Source organism: Channa argus, chromosome 14, assembly GCF_033026475.1.
Source record: "Channa argus isolate prfri chromosome 14, Channa argus male v1.0, whole genome shotgun sequence".
Taxonomy (NCBI): domain Eukaryota; kingdom Metazoa; phylum Chordata; class Actinopteri; order Anabantiformes; family Channidae; genus Channa; species Channa argus.
In genome coordinates, this window is record NC_090210.1 from 8,138,407 (window position 1) to 8,152,145 (window position 13,739).

A 13,739-nucleotide genomic window follows, 5' to 3' on the forward strand; every position below is an offset into this window, starting at 1 on the left:
TACTTAATTTCTTTCTTCCCTGATTGATATGGTCCATCTGCTTACATTTACCAAACCATAACCCCATTATAAAAGATGACACTTGAACCAACTCTTACTAAATTTACTCATCTGTATTCCAGTATGTTGTGCCTAATTTAACCACAATGAACAACTGAATAACCACAAGTGAACAACTTTGCTAAACAAAATAAGCCAGTAGCCTCTGACATAATTCCGTTCACTGCTGCAACTTCCATAACTGTGCAGCTGTAGCTCAGTTAGTAAGGCAGTTGTCCACAGGTCAGTGGTTCACTTCCCAGCACCTCCTAGCTACGTGTCAAAGTGTCCTTGGGCAAGACACTGAACCCCCAACTTGCTCCGAGGGTCAGGTGAGCACCTTGCGTGGCATGCAGCCACTACCATCTGTGTGTTATGTGTGTGTGAGAAAGGGTGAACAAGAAGAAACATTGCAAAGCGCTTTGGGTAAAAGCACTCTATAAGCCAACATTTAAAAGCACTGTTGATTACAGACTTCACAAAAAACACAGGACTTCCCACACTTTCATCTCAATATTTATTTCAAAACATCCAAACAAGTGAACTGTAGGCCTTTGCAAGTGAAACTGAAGTGAAACATCTCCACAGCATTGGATCGATACCTCACAGCTTCAATGGGAACTGTGAAGACATCAGTCATGATCAGTCATGCATCATCTTAAAAATACAGCAACTCAACCAGCAAAATTACAGTTTATTTCTCTGCATAAACAGTAGGCTAGCAAAGAACATTAATATTAAATCTACTGCATATTGGAAAACCACATTATTTCTTTGTTAATGTAACTGCCCTGTCAACTATTTTATGCATATTTTACCATCACTGAATTTTCAAAAACAAATGTGAAGGCCTTGCAAAATCCCAAAGGCTTCATTCAGTTTTTGGGGACAACATATCAAAGAGCTCTTGATTCTATATTTATACCGATCTATGGTTATAGCAGTTAGTCTAATTTTAAACACTTTACATACACTGTAATGCAAATACTTTACTCACTTAAAGCAAAACATGGCAACTGAATTAAAGGGGTCTCATATTACATTGTGCCATGTAGTGTGATATGTTAATGTGATGTCACCAATGCAGATAATATTAGGGATGCAAAATGAACATCAGAGAGGTTAAAAGACAAAGCTAGGTTGTTGTCTCCTCACCTATCGCAGCCTCCTGGCTTCTCTTTCAGACTCCAGAAGTGTCAGCACATCTCCTTCTCTGACTGGGCCCTTCACGTTCCTGATGATGGAGCGGTTGCTGTCGTCCATGAACTCAACACGGACCTTCAATGGAAATTAAATGTATTTTCACACACGCCTAGTCAACCGCAAACGCCACAAACACACAAGTCATTTTAGCTCTCTAGTACAAAGTCTGAGATAGATGATGTGTGGATGCTCTATCCAAGTACAAAACCCAGCACACTGTTGGGTGTAGGTGAGAACATTTGACATGGAAAAAACCCTGCTGTGTGCTACATCTAGGAAAGGACTCTGGACGATGTTGTAACTGGATTCTCCAGACACCACAAGAGGTGGTGTCTGTTACGAGAGGTAAAATCTGACAGATGATCACATGGTCCACCCTATTTATTATTACAAACGCTACAGCATACACCCAGTCATGTGCTGAACTAAAACAGATCAACTGCTTTTGGCTTGTCCCTTCAAGGAGATTTGGCTAGCATTTTTTCTTTTTATTCATTTATTTATTTATGTTAAATGACATTCCTGCCGCCATGCTCCCACGTCTGCACGAAGATAGCCCTTTTTGGTTGGGTGGGATTCAACCTCGCGGCCTTATGCACCCTAACCCGATACTCTACCCAAGTGAACTACTTTGGCCAACTAAAACCATTGGCCAAATACATTATCAGGTAGCTACAATTCTGATTATAATACATTTTCCAATAGAAAAATGGATGATTCTAGGTACTTTGGTAAACACCTTAATTCCCCTTATATTTATATGTTTGGAAGTTGATATTCTTTGGGTTCAACACTGTTGTGCTCTTATCTATGTAGTTAGTGAGCGGATAGAATGAATATAGTAATATCCAGGTAAAACTAGCTTCTTTACATTTTACCCGTTAAACCTTTTGAAATAAGATCAAAACCACTATGGATTACGTGGCCTATGACTCACAAATTACATGAATATTAGAGACCTTCATGTCACCCATTTCCATGACCTGGTCCTGAATAATTATCAAATGATAAAGAGCCAAACCAAGAAAAAGTGGTTTATGACAAGGTCTGGAAGAAGGACCCTGGAGATCTTCCAGGCAGTATTTGCTAGAAATCATATCAACTTTTTTCAAAGAAGCAGAAAACAATGCCTTAAGACTTTTTAGGTCCTGTAGATACGCCTGAATAATTAACAGATGATGGTGTCCACACTGTACTATATATACACTGATATACTGCTCGTATTTCGTAACAATAGAGTAAAATCATGTCAACATGGACGTTAGCTCTCAGTCCTTAGCTTTGATAGCATACCTGAGTACACTGCCCCTGTGAACCAGTTCTTCCGAGCACCTTGGTGACCTAAAAACAAAACATAAAATGACATGAACACTGGAGCATTTCAACAGATACCGTATTTTCGGAGACAAACGATTTAGAGCGGTCTACATCAAGCTAACAGTGAGCTAACGTTAGCACCAGAAAGGCCCCTCCATGATGGAAGCACAAGAAGCGACCTGCCGTTTACTAATCAAAGGTAAAAAAGTAACTTTAACTTTAAGATTTTGGAACCGTAGGATGCAGTAATCATTACTATAACTTTCTATTCACACAGAGACGACAATTTTAACCATATAAAACGTTTTCATACTCTTGCGAGCTTGATCGGCTGCACGCGGCTGGCGTCCATGTTGTCAGGTTCGACGGGAAAGGAAGTCACGTGGTGCCCTCACGATATATAACGCAACTCAAATCCTGAAGTTCATTAAAAATTGAATATTAGAATTAACTTGCAAGACAATTGGGCACACATAAAGTCAGAATACGGATAACACTATTTTTTTTAAAAATAATGAAGATATTTAAAATATTCTAAAGTCCTCACTTCCTCTTCCGGTAGTTTGGAAAATACCAAAAACGTGGGCCATACCATTATTTTTAACTGCCTATATTGTGAGGTAATAGAGCACTTCACTGTCTCTTTGTTAAATCCCTTTTTTTTTCTACTTGTAATCCGTGAATTTATCTCAGAAACATCTAACATGAGCTGTCTCTGAGGTCCTCTTTACTGATCCTGTCCATCCTTGTCACTCCCAAAGAGAACCTCAACATCTTAAGCTCTGCTACCTCCAGCTCTGCCTCCTGTCGTTTCTTCAGTGCCACTGTCTCTAAGCCGAACAACATTGCTGGTCTCACCACCGTCTTGAACACCTTTCCTTTCATTCTCGCTAATACTCTTTTATCACACAACACACCTGACACTTTTCTCCACCGGTTCCAACCTGCTTGCACTCTCTTTGATCAGGATGTGAAAACTACATTGTCATATATACAGTCCGCATATACGATTGCATGTTTGCTTGTTGATAGCAAAGATTTACAAACTTAGCCCAATATAAAAAGGCATATATTCTTAATAATTTTATTTAAGGTATTTGTAGCATATTAACATTTTCCTCAGAAATTCTACTTACTTCAAATTTCTGACAGAATCTTAGTTGACCCTCTAAACTAAACATCTTTGATTCTTTAGATACTGTCAAAATAAGACTTTATTTTGACTTGGTTTAAATATTTATGGACAAACTTATGTTCGTATATCAAGACCAACGAGGACTGTATTTATCCCTGTTAGAAGCCCTGAGAGAATGCCATTATGTTAAATGATTATTCTGTAGCTAGAGCTAGACTGTGTAATCTACCTCTAGCATTAGTATGAACTTCCTGTGCAAAAGCCTTCCATAGCCTCATTGGCAATGCAACCCTACCATCACACCACTCTCTTCGCCTTTCCTCCTCTGTCAGAAGCTAAAGCCTTAAATCACAACACTAATCCATGTGAACAGTATTTTTAACTTGTGTTGGGACAGAAAGAACAGCAATAGGATTAGAGAATCAGTGAAGAGGCTGAATCCCTAACTCATGAAGTTGATCTTGCATGCTGAGAGACAAGCAGCGAGTCTTTTCCTTTGCCTTTATTTCAGTGAAGCAGAAGAGGATAATATTTTGCTGAAATGGAGATCTTTTGGAACATTGTTGTCACTGTTTTTCACTGACATATTTTGAAATCATCGCCAAACTTTTCCGTGTATTTGTCTTCAAAGGAGCTCTCAAAATGGAGACTATTAAACCCAAGCTGAAAGTGCTGAAAAAGCGTCGCTCCAGTCTTTTTGCAACCATAAAACGGGAAATGAACTTTGCACAAAGCATAGAAGAACAAGAGGGTGAATTTCCCTTTTCACAGGACAGTTCTGTGAAACCATGGACATCTATGGACAACCTCGATTCTCCTGGTATGAAAAAAAGTGCAACAAAAGATCAGCGTAAAGACACACCAAACCCAAGACAGTCAAACATTGTTAACCTCAATGTGGGCGGAAAGGTGTTTCACATTCCAAAGCATTTGGTCCTCCGATACCCAAAGACCCGGATTGGTGTCCTTGCACTTTGTGAAGATCCAGTCAAGTGTCTGACACTCTGTGATGATTACAATGTTTACAACAATGAGTTCTTCTTTGACAGAGACCCCATGTTCTTCCATTATATATTCCATTTCTACTGCAGTAATGTTTTGTGGGTAATGGACAGTCTCTGTCCAGTTAACTTTGAAGAAGAGATGTCATTCTGGGGACTAAAAATAAGGGACACTCCAAGGTGTGTTACAGATAATTTTTTGTCATTATGTGCATTGAGTAGCTTTATATGTTTTATCTGTATATTTCAATCGTGGTTACAAAAAGGACTTCTTATAACTGGTTGAACATCTCTACTTTTGCTCAGGTGTTGTCGTATTCTGTTTGAGGAGAAAGTGGATGACATCAGAGACCAACTGAAGGTTAACCAGGAGCTGATTGATGAGATTAAGCCTCACCAGGATGATGAGGGCTACAAGACCATGTTTCTTGGAGACTTTCGGAAGGCCCTCTGGGACTTAATGGAGAATCCCTACTCGTCATTGTCGGCCAAAGCCTTTGCTGTGTTTTCTAGTCTTTTTGTGCTTATCTCTATTGTTGCCATGACAATGAATACAGTAAAAGAGCTCAGGGAGTACAAACTTGCTGGTAAAACCTACATGGAGTGGATAGAGATTGGTTCCATCCTTTTCTTCACCATGGAGTACTTTTTGCGTTTAGTCACCACATCGAACATCAAACATTTTGTGAAAAGTGCCCTCAACTTTGTTGACGTAGTGGCTGTTATGCCGTACTTCATCCAGATCCTTTTTGAGGCATTTGTTATAGATACAGAAGACCTCAGTGCGCAGGAAGATTTAAAGACCATGTCAAGGGTCAGTAAAGTTAGCAAGGTGCTCAAGGTGGTTAAGTTGATGCGCATCTTCCGTATCTTGAAGCTTGCTCGTCATTCTACTGGCATGAGAGCATTTGGATTCACCATTCGCCAATGCTCTGAGCAGGTAAGGAGGAATTTCAAATCAGACAAAAATAAAATGTAACTTAGGGTGCAAACACAAAACAAATGCAGCACACACAAAACATCCATTTAAGATAACTTTAAAGAGTGTTAAACTTAAGCAGCATATTATCAGTGTAATTTCCAGGAATAATGGTGAGCTAAAAACTTAAGAAACCAACTGTCCACTATTTGCTCAATAACAGACAAACTAAATAAATCTTACATAAAAGGTAAGTGAAAAAGTAACACCCATTGGCATGATGATGGCCTACTTAATGCTACTCTTGCTCAATATCACCTAGATGCGTAGATAGACAACACTTTGCTAAGGACTTCACCAAATCACCTTCATAATAATGTGACTTACTTTTCACATTTGAGCCACAACCTAAAGCACATCATGACCAAGCTTAACAAAATGTACATTCTTTTCTGTTACAACATAACTCTAGAACAATAGATTAGTTATTATTGAAAAGCTGCCACTGGGACCTGCTCGGGCATCTTCTCAGTTTAAGTTTATTTTAATTACCCTAAAAAAGTGCCCAAAATTTTAGGCCTCAGGGCTGCTCAGATGGCTTGTGACACATAGTTTATTCTCGTCTCTTTTATCTTGCATCTATGTTCTCCCTTGGGTGGCATTGCTGAGGACTGACAGTGCAATCACAGCACAGGATGTGCACATGTGAAGTTGAAAACCTATTTCAGAGACTGTAAAGTGATGGATATTTTTAGCTGTTGGTCCTCTTTTCTTAAGAAGTTCACAACATTTTTCTCAAGAAGAAACATGCAGCAGTGTGGCTGACTGAAGTATATTTAGAAGTTCTTAGACATGATGGAGCTCTATGGCTCAGATAAATAAGCTATGTCAAACCAGGTTCCAGATTCACAAATGTTACAGTAAATAGACTTAATTTGTGAAATTTGTTGACATTAATGAAAATACAGAAAACTATCAGTCTCTGTTGTACATAGACTGGTTTTGTCCATGTAACCAATGTACCCCAGAGTGCTCCAAATACTGTTAAAGAAAAACCTTGCCATTGCTCTATGTACTGTATGTCTCTTTGCTTCTTCAGGTATGCTGTCTGTTCCTCTTCATTGCAATGGGCATCTTCACCTTCTCTGCTCTGATGCACTCTGTGGAGGTGGATCAGCCTGGGACACCATTCAGCAGTATACCCGATGCCTGGTGGTGGGCGGCAGTAAGTAGCATAAGCAACTAACATTTTAGTTCAGTAAAGTTTCAACATTTGGATTTTTTCCCCTGATGGTTTAACCCAAATACAAAATATAATGTTTTCCCCTTCGTACCGTACTTGTTATTTTGGTGGCTTTAGAAGTGCGGTGCATTTCAGGTGTTAGGGATTAGGCCACCTGGGATTTTGGCTGTCTGCCTTATCAGGTCAAGACAGAAATGCACAGGGCAGGGTCAGGCTCTTTGCTATTTCTGTAACTCCATCAAGCAGTTAACTAGTGATTATATTCCAAAGCTCATATGGATTCCTATTTTGTAAATTAATGATTGGCCTAATCAATTTTCGATATTGACACACAAAGAAGAAAAAATCCCAAATATATAAAATCTTGATTTGTCAGAATGTACCTAAAATATCAGGTAAGAACTATATATAAAACTATATATTTGCATCAGAATATCAGTTTCCTGGCAGTGGTGGCGTTGATGAAAAATCCAGTATATCCATTTGTGGAACACTGAGTATTTGAGTGCTGCATGTCCAACTTCTTCCATCTTATAACGGGAAACAAACAGATTAAACGCACAAGACATAATCTTTAGAACAGGTAGGGGACGGTAAAAATAGGTGATGTTTAGAGGCGTTGGTAAGTGGATCTAACATATTCAACTGCGCCTGGACAGCTGTTTTATCTGTTTCTGTTAACTCTTGGCAGCAAAGTGAACAAGCATAAATACCAAAGCATCTAAATATTACTTTATCACTTGCAAAGTACTTACACTGAGGTTTCAAAATACTGGAGACAGTGCACTGTAAATTCTCATTCAGGCATTTTGTGGAATAGCAAAAAAAGCAAATGTTTTTAATTAGCTTAAAATAAATATGTCATTTTTATATTTTCAGGCAAATTCAACAAGTTTCCTAGCTTTAGTGCGAGAACTTAACAAGACATAGGTGTTTGAATTTATATAACTAAAAATTGATTAATTCATGATATTTAGTATATTTTGCTACTTATTTTGAGCAAGTTGATATTTTATATTTTTGGCTCCCCCCGATTTCCCCCGATAATTCAACCATCTTTCTTTTAATTTTGTAACATAGCCTTGATCATTGTAGTAAATAATCAGCCTAGTTCTCTGTGTTTCTGCCAGTGGTGGCACTCTCTGTCACATTTTTTTAGGGCATTTGTTTTTTTCTTATATCTGGTGGCAGCTGCTAACTTGTACGTGTCTAATCCACTTTAAAAAGATGTAAAGCAACTTGTTGGTGGTTAATGCATTTGAGAGATGTAAAGTCTTGCCGTGCATTTCAGAAAATCTTTTAGCATCTTGTTCATTCTCAATTTGCAACACACTGTGTCAGCACAATGGAATATGTACATAAACACATAAATTATTGAAGCTCCCCAAACCCATGGCCAACAGATGAATTGGCCCTGGATGAAGTCATCATTTGAAAAAACTATCACATAATTCAAATTTGCAGAAGACTGAGGGGGTATGACCAATTTTCTCTTCCGACCACTAAATGTATTTTTTCATAGCAAGAAAAGCATATAACAACAGAACAGCACTTGACTTTTGAGTATGTAGTTTTTTTTAAACAATCATAACCCATTACCATTTGGCCATTTATTACACCTTACCTTCTTTTTCCTACAGGTGAGCATCTCCACTGTGGGCTACGGTGATGTTATCCCTATCTCTTACCTTGGCCGCTGTGTAGCCTTTGGCTGCATTTCTTTTGGCATCATCCTTAATGGGATGCCCATCTCAATTCTGTTCAACAAGTTCTCTGATTATTACGCCAAACTTAAGGAGCAGGAATATACATTTTCAAACACAGAGCGCACCTTCCAGCTTAGGAAACGTCTTAGGCGCAAGTTTGACAGCTGCAACGAACCACAGCCAGAGGACTCTGATGATGAGATACACTATCGGCCCAGTTGGAGGCAAACTATCCACGAAACCGAGGATTGAGAGAAGCTGCCTAGGTGCGACCTTGCTAACCTTAAAAGGCCTTATCACCCATGGAAATTATAAGAACCTATCTGCGTTCAACTCAATATGACAAACAATCTATGGGCTAAAATGGAGGCAACAGCAAATTAATCTTTGGATGCTATGGGTGATGACTTCTAGTTCAAAATGGCCATATGCTCACCCTGGAGAGCTTGGTATCTTTTTCCAACTGGCTATTTGCGTCCAGGTTTAACTAATTTTGACTACATTGAAAGAAACTGACACAAGGACGTCAAGTAATCTAATTCAAGGTCTAATTCATCGAATTCAATGTGTAATGTTACAGTGATCATTTAAGAGGGATTGGGAGGCTTGGGAAATGTCTTCATTGGAAGTGCTATTAATGAACTATTTTGGACAACTATGGTCTCTTACATTGTAATTTACATTATTGATACTCAGCTCACCAGTCAGTAATACTTTTAATCTTCTGTTCAACATTTGACAATGAGCAATGAAAATCTATTTTACATTATGTGTAGCTGGGAAAATACTGTATGAGCATGATTAGAGCCAAGCTCTCATTTGTGCCATGCATCCTGTGTCAGCAAAGGGACATTCTTATCAAAGGACACTTTCTTTTTCTGTGGTGACTGTACCTAAGTGGGAGAAGAGCCACAGCGGGGAGTGTGTAAGTAGCAAGCAAGAGCATGAGTTAAATTTTGTTGTCAAGGATTACTGGGATTTGTGCTTGCACCTCCTGTCCAGTTAGACAAGTCAAACATGTACAGTGCTATTTTAGGCTCAGTGCATCAGGTTCTGTTTAAGTGCTTACAGGCTACTTTCTTTATTGATAGCAGGGCAGTTTGTAACATATATACCTCAATTGAGATGCTCTGTATTTTATGCTCAATAGTTACACAAGGGCAGTGGGCAGTCCCTGCATGGACCTGCCCTCCATGTTCCATATTTAACATGGTGTGTCGACCACTCACACAGTGGAATAGAAAAAGACAGCAATTTTCTCTTGAAGAAGAGTTTTACAGTAAATCAGTAAATAAGAATGATAATTTGTTTGGCGATGATTGAGACCAGCCATTGCCACTGATTAACACATTTTTTCTGCCTGCAGTGATGAAGTGTTGTGCCTCTGATCATCACACCCCTCTGCACCTGCACTGGTCACCTCTAATTTGCAAATACACTGCCCTGTTCAGTCTTAGACTTTCGTTAGACAACAGTTTTAGGAGAAACAAATTACCATAACAACATTACTAATGTCACCCGTAGACAAAGAGTGTGTTCAACTGTGTTCAATTTGTGTTTACATTTTTTCTGAGACAGCAGTAGCCTAAAGGTTTTAATTTGAGAGTCTCTGGGTAAACCCCATTAAGCAGTTCTACAGCTCTTGTTCATTACCATGTGTGATAAAGATTTAATTGTTAAAAATGTGCAAACAAAAAAATCACAAACGGACACTTTATGATATATATATATATATGTGTGTTATTTAATCAAATTTAATTAAAATTGAGACGAGAGTCTCTTACTCGGTGACCATAAAACATATGACATATGAAAATAACTCTGTGACATTCTTTTTGTTCCTTATTCACCGAAACAAAATAACAAAACATACCAATTCCACTGGCTGTTAAAAATATGATATTAATATGTATTAAATCAAACTATCAAAAGAAGAAATAGAGATTCTGGGGAATTAAGCACATCTCTACTTCATACAGTAGCACTTAAATGTTTGACATTATCACAATGATCCACTTTCCCTTTAAATAGAAGAAACCTGAACTCCTTGTCTATTAACGGGCACATGTCTCATTTGTCTGAGAGACGATGCTCCCTGGCTAATAGTATTACAGGATAAGGTAATGGGAGAGATGCCAGTGATTTAATAGTGTTGTCAGCATCAATTAAAACCAAAGAGTACTGAGAGATTCTGGCTGTCTAATGTGACTCAACCAGGACTGAATGGACAGAAATAGGTAAAAAGGGACAGCAAAGAAAGGTCAGTAAGACAGATGAAGATGGACACGCACACAAGTTCACATGTACAATGTTGGGGCATATATAAAGCTCTGCAACTTGCGTAAACAGTGCACACACATCATCTTTTAGGAATAGTGTAGATAGCCTATTTACCTGGTGCATTGATACATAAACATATACCTATGGATTTGACTGGCAAGTAATACGTATTACCTATAGCAATAAAAACTATAACAATATGAATGCTTTGATGATCTTATTGCCAAGATATACCATCAAATAGAGCAGCATTCAACACCGTATCTCAGCTACTGCAGTTTCTGCTTGTAGCAAAACCTCTTTAATATTTATCTCACCAGCAAACAGGTGGTATTAAAAAACTAGCAGACACAAAGGAACAATAGTATGTAGTGTAACTGGAATAAAATAGTCCTATATTTGCTACTTTTATCTCTGTTTTGTCTCCACTAACTCCCGATTGAACTATTTGGCTCCTTTGCTGCCAAAGTCTTTCTTATTTGCACAAGCTAGACACTAACTTTGTCTGCTGTTTAATGCTGGATAGGAATAGTAGTGCAGCCACTTTAATCATAACTTAAACATCTGCTTGTTGTTTCTGCAAACAGTGCAGACAGAAAAAAACAAGCCTGCAACATATGAACCCATAAAATCAAGCTGAAACATGCTAAAATGGTCTGTTGTGCTAAAGGGAAGTGCAAAATTTTGATTATCTAAGCTGCCACTTTTACATACACAGAGCTATTTACATACACGGAGCTATAAAAAGTGGTAAAGCAGTAACGGCTCAACAGTGATATTGTCATAACTTTTTAAAATGGAAAGCACAGGAGAGGTAACTTTTGCCAACTTTCACGTTTTTCATTTGGAAATATGAAACAGTCATCTCTGGCGTGGTTAGGCAGCTACAGTGTGATCGGGGGCAGGCATGTGTGTAAATAACTACGTAGGTATCCTTGAAATCTTTTTGCCAGACACATGCTCTTCCAATTAGCTCCCATCGCTCAAGCTCTGTCAAGATAAGATGTAAAAGCAACTAACATTCAAGGAAAAAGGTTCACTGTAATAGGAGAAATGAATTATGACACTATGTGAATTTTAAAGCAAACATTTTATGGCCTTGAAAAACATAAAAGTATAGTGAATGATTAAAAAAACAAAACACTTCTATGTTACTTCTATGTTTCTCAAAGGACGTCCAAACACAGATTGAAGGTGGACTACAAAGCACAGGTGTTCTTGAGAGTCTCCAAGACTACAATCTTTTATAATACCTGTACTGTATGTAAAGCTTAGCTGTGGATTGCTATTAGTCCATGTTTTTATCTAATTTTTAGCCTTGATTAGACTTCGTATGACTGTCTTGCTGAGCTACAGATCAGGACATGCCTTTCCTTCACCAAGGCTGAATACAGACTGCAGAAAGAATCTGTGGCCTCCGCATTTTTTAAACCACTGCTATGGGTGACACACATTGACTATATAAACCCTGTAGGTAAGTTCACCTCTCATCTACTCATCCATTCCTGACTCCACCAACAAACTGAGGAGCATTAACACTAACAACAATGCTTGCTGCTAGGGGCTTTGTGTGTCTGATGATGATGCTTGTGGCGGGGATGTGTGCGGATCATACACAGGACAGGATTAAGATGTGCGGCAGAGAGCTGATACGTCTGGCTGTCTCCTCATGTGGTAACACATGGCTAGGGAGAAACATCCCAGACACAGAGCTGGGCCAGCATCAAGACATTCCTCACTGTAAGTACATTTAGGAACATCTTATATTGGTTCAAAACCACTGCTCGTCACATCACTCCTGGGCACTGATATGCAGAGATATTTAAAATTTTTAATAATTACACATTTAAATGTTTTCATGAAAGTGTCTCCTGCTGTGCTTGTATTGGAGTTAAAACCTGTGTGACTGATCCACTGACCCATATATTATGTTGTGGAGAATTGTTCACTTATTGTAGTGATTTATTGATGACATAATAATTGATACTATAATCAACATGTTAGATTTCTAAACACTCTAGTGTTTGATATGTTTCTATAATCTCCACTGCTTTGTTTTTAGCAACATATACATGTACATACATAAGTATGTACATATACATACACACACACAAATCCACACAAAGTAGAATCACATTACACATGAGGTTTCCTATTTAAACTGAGATATCTCTCTTAATTTGTCTTTGTTTATTGTCAGCAGGGGAACTGGATGCCTCCACAGAGGGCCACCAGGCTACAGGGATGGTCCACATTCCTGCAGAGTCTGGCAGGATGAGTTATGTCTCCTCTCTGGCTCCTCACTGGTACCCCTTCTCTTCTCGGATCAGACGAGCAACGGGAGAAATATCTGATATTTGCTGTGAGAAAGGATGCAGCATGAAAGAGTTGATCAAGTTCTGCTAGATGGAGATCCCTTCTTATCACACAATAAAACATTGTCCTAAATTGCCATAATCTATGTTGCAATGTTGTTTAAAGGGATTTTTTCTTTTACCAACTTTCTAAATTCTTTAGATATTAAAAAAAATTTGCTTTTGCTCTATTTCCTAGGACATACTGTAAGATTCTGGCCAACACTGCAACAGCAATTATAGATACTTGACAGTATTTAACCATTATTTATTATGCTCTACTGCAGTACTTGAGGTTTGAATCTGAATCAACTTTTACCCATTATTACCTAATTAATCATTTGGAATAATAAAATGTTTTAACCTAATATTAAGATTTCAAAAAAGTGCGGACATGTGAGCGTGCAAAGTGTAAGTTAAAAAAAATGCAGTGATTTGCAAATAATTTGAAACTGGTAATTGTAGTAATTTTACCAAAATAGTCCTAAATGTTTTAAATGGTAACATCAGCACTTTCCATTTCATAGCCTATTTGATATCCA

At 38.2% G+C, this 13,739-nt stretch overlaps 3 protein-coding genes across 3 annotated transcripts; 2 read left to right on the forward strand and 1 right to left on the reverse strand.

The window, feature by feature from the left end:
- Nucleotides 1-542: 542 nt before the first annotated feature.
- rps28 (ribosomal protein S28) lies at nt 543-2,989 on the reverse strand. The gene is made up of 4 exons (XM_067475369.1): nt 2,873-2,989; nt 2,536-2,583; nt 1,195-1,317; nt 543-660 (listed from the first exon to the last, which is right to left on the reverse strand). The coding sequence occupies exons 1-3, from the start codon at nt 2,909-2,911 to the stop codon at nt 1,195-1,197; spliced, it is 210 nt and encodes a 69-aa protein (XP_067331470.1). The 5' UTR covers nt 2,912-2,989; the 3' UTR covers nt 543-660.
- A 730-nt stretch (nt 2,990-3,719) lies between these two features.
- si:rp71-39b20.4 (potassium voltage-gated channel subfamily V member 2) lies at nt 3,720-12,384 on the forward strand. The gene is made up of 4 exons (XM_067475370.1): nt 3,720-4,875; nt 5,002-5,635; nt 6,714-6,839; nt 8,498-12,384. The coding sequence occupies exons 1-4, from the start codon at nt 4,337-4,339 to the stop codon at nt 8,813-8,815; spliced, it is 1,617 nt and encodes a 538-aa protein (XP_067331471.1). The 5' UTR covers nt 3,720-4,336; the 3' UTR covers nt 8,816-12,384.
- Nucleotides 12,385-12,390: 6 nt separating this feature from the next.
- Nucleotides 12,391-13,249, forward strand: insl3 (insulin-like 3 (Leydig cell)). Its single transcript, XM_067475372.1, has 2 exons — nt 12,391-12,583; nt 13,047-13,249. Exons 1-2 carry the CDS (start codon nt 12,391-12,393, stop codon nt 13,247-13,249), a joined length of 396 nt encoding a protein of 131 aa, XP_067331473.1.
- The last annotated feature ends 490 nt before the right edge of the window (nt 13,250-13,739 follow it).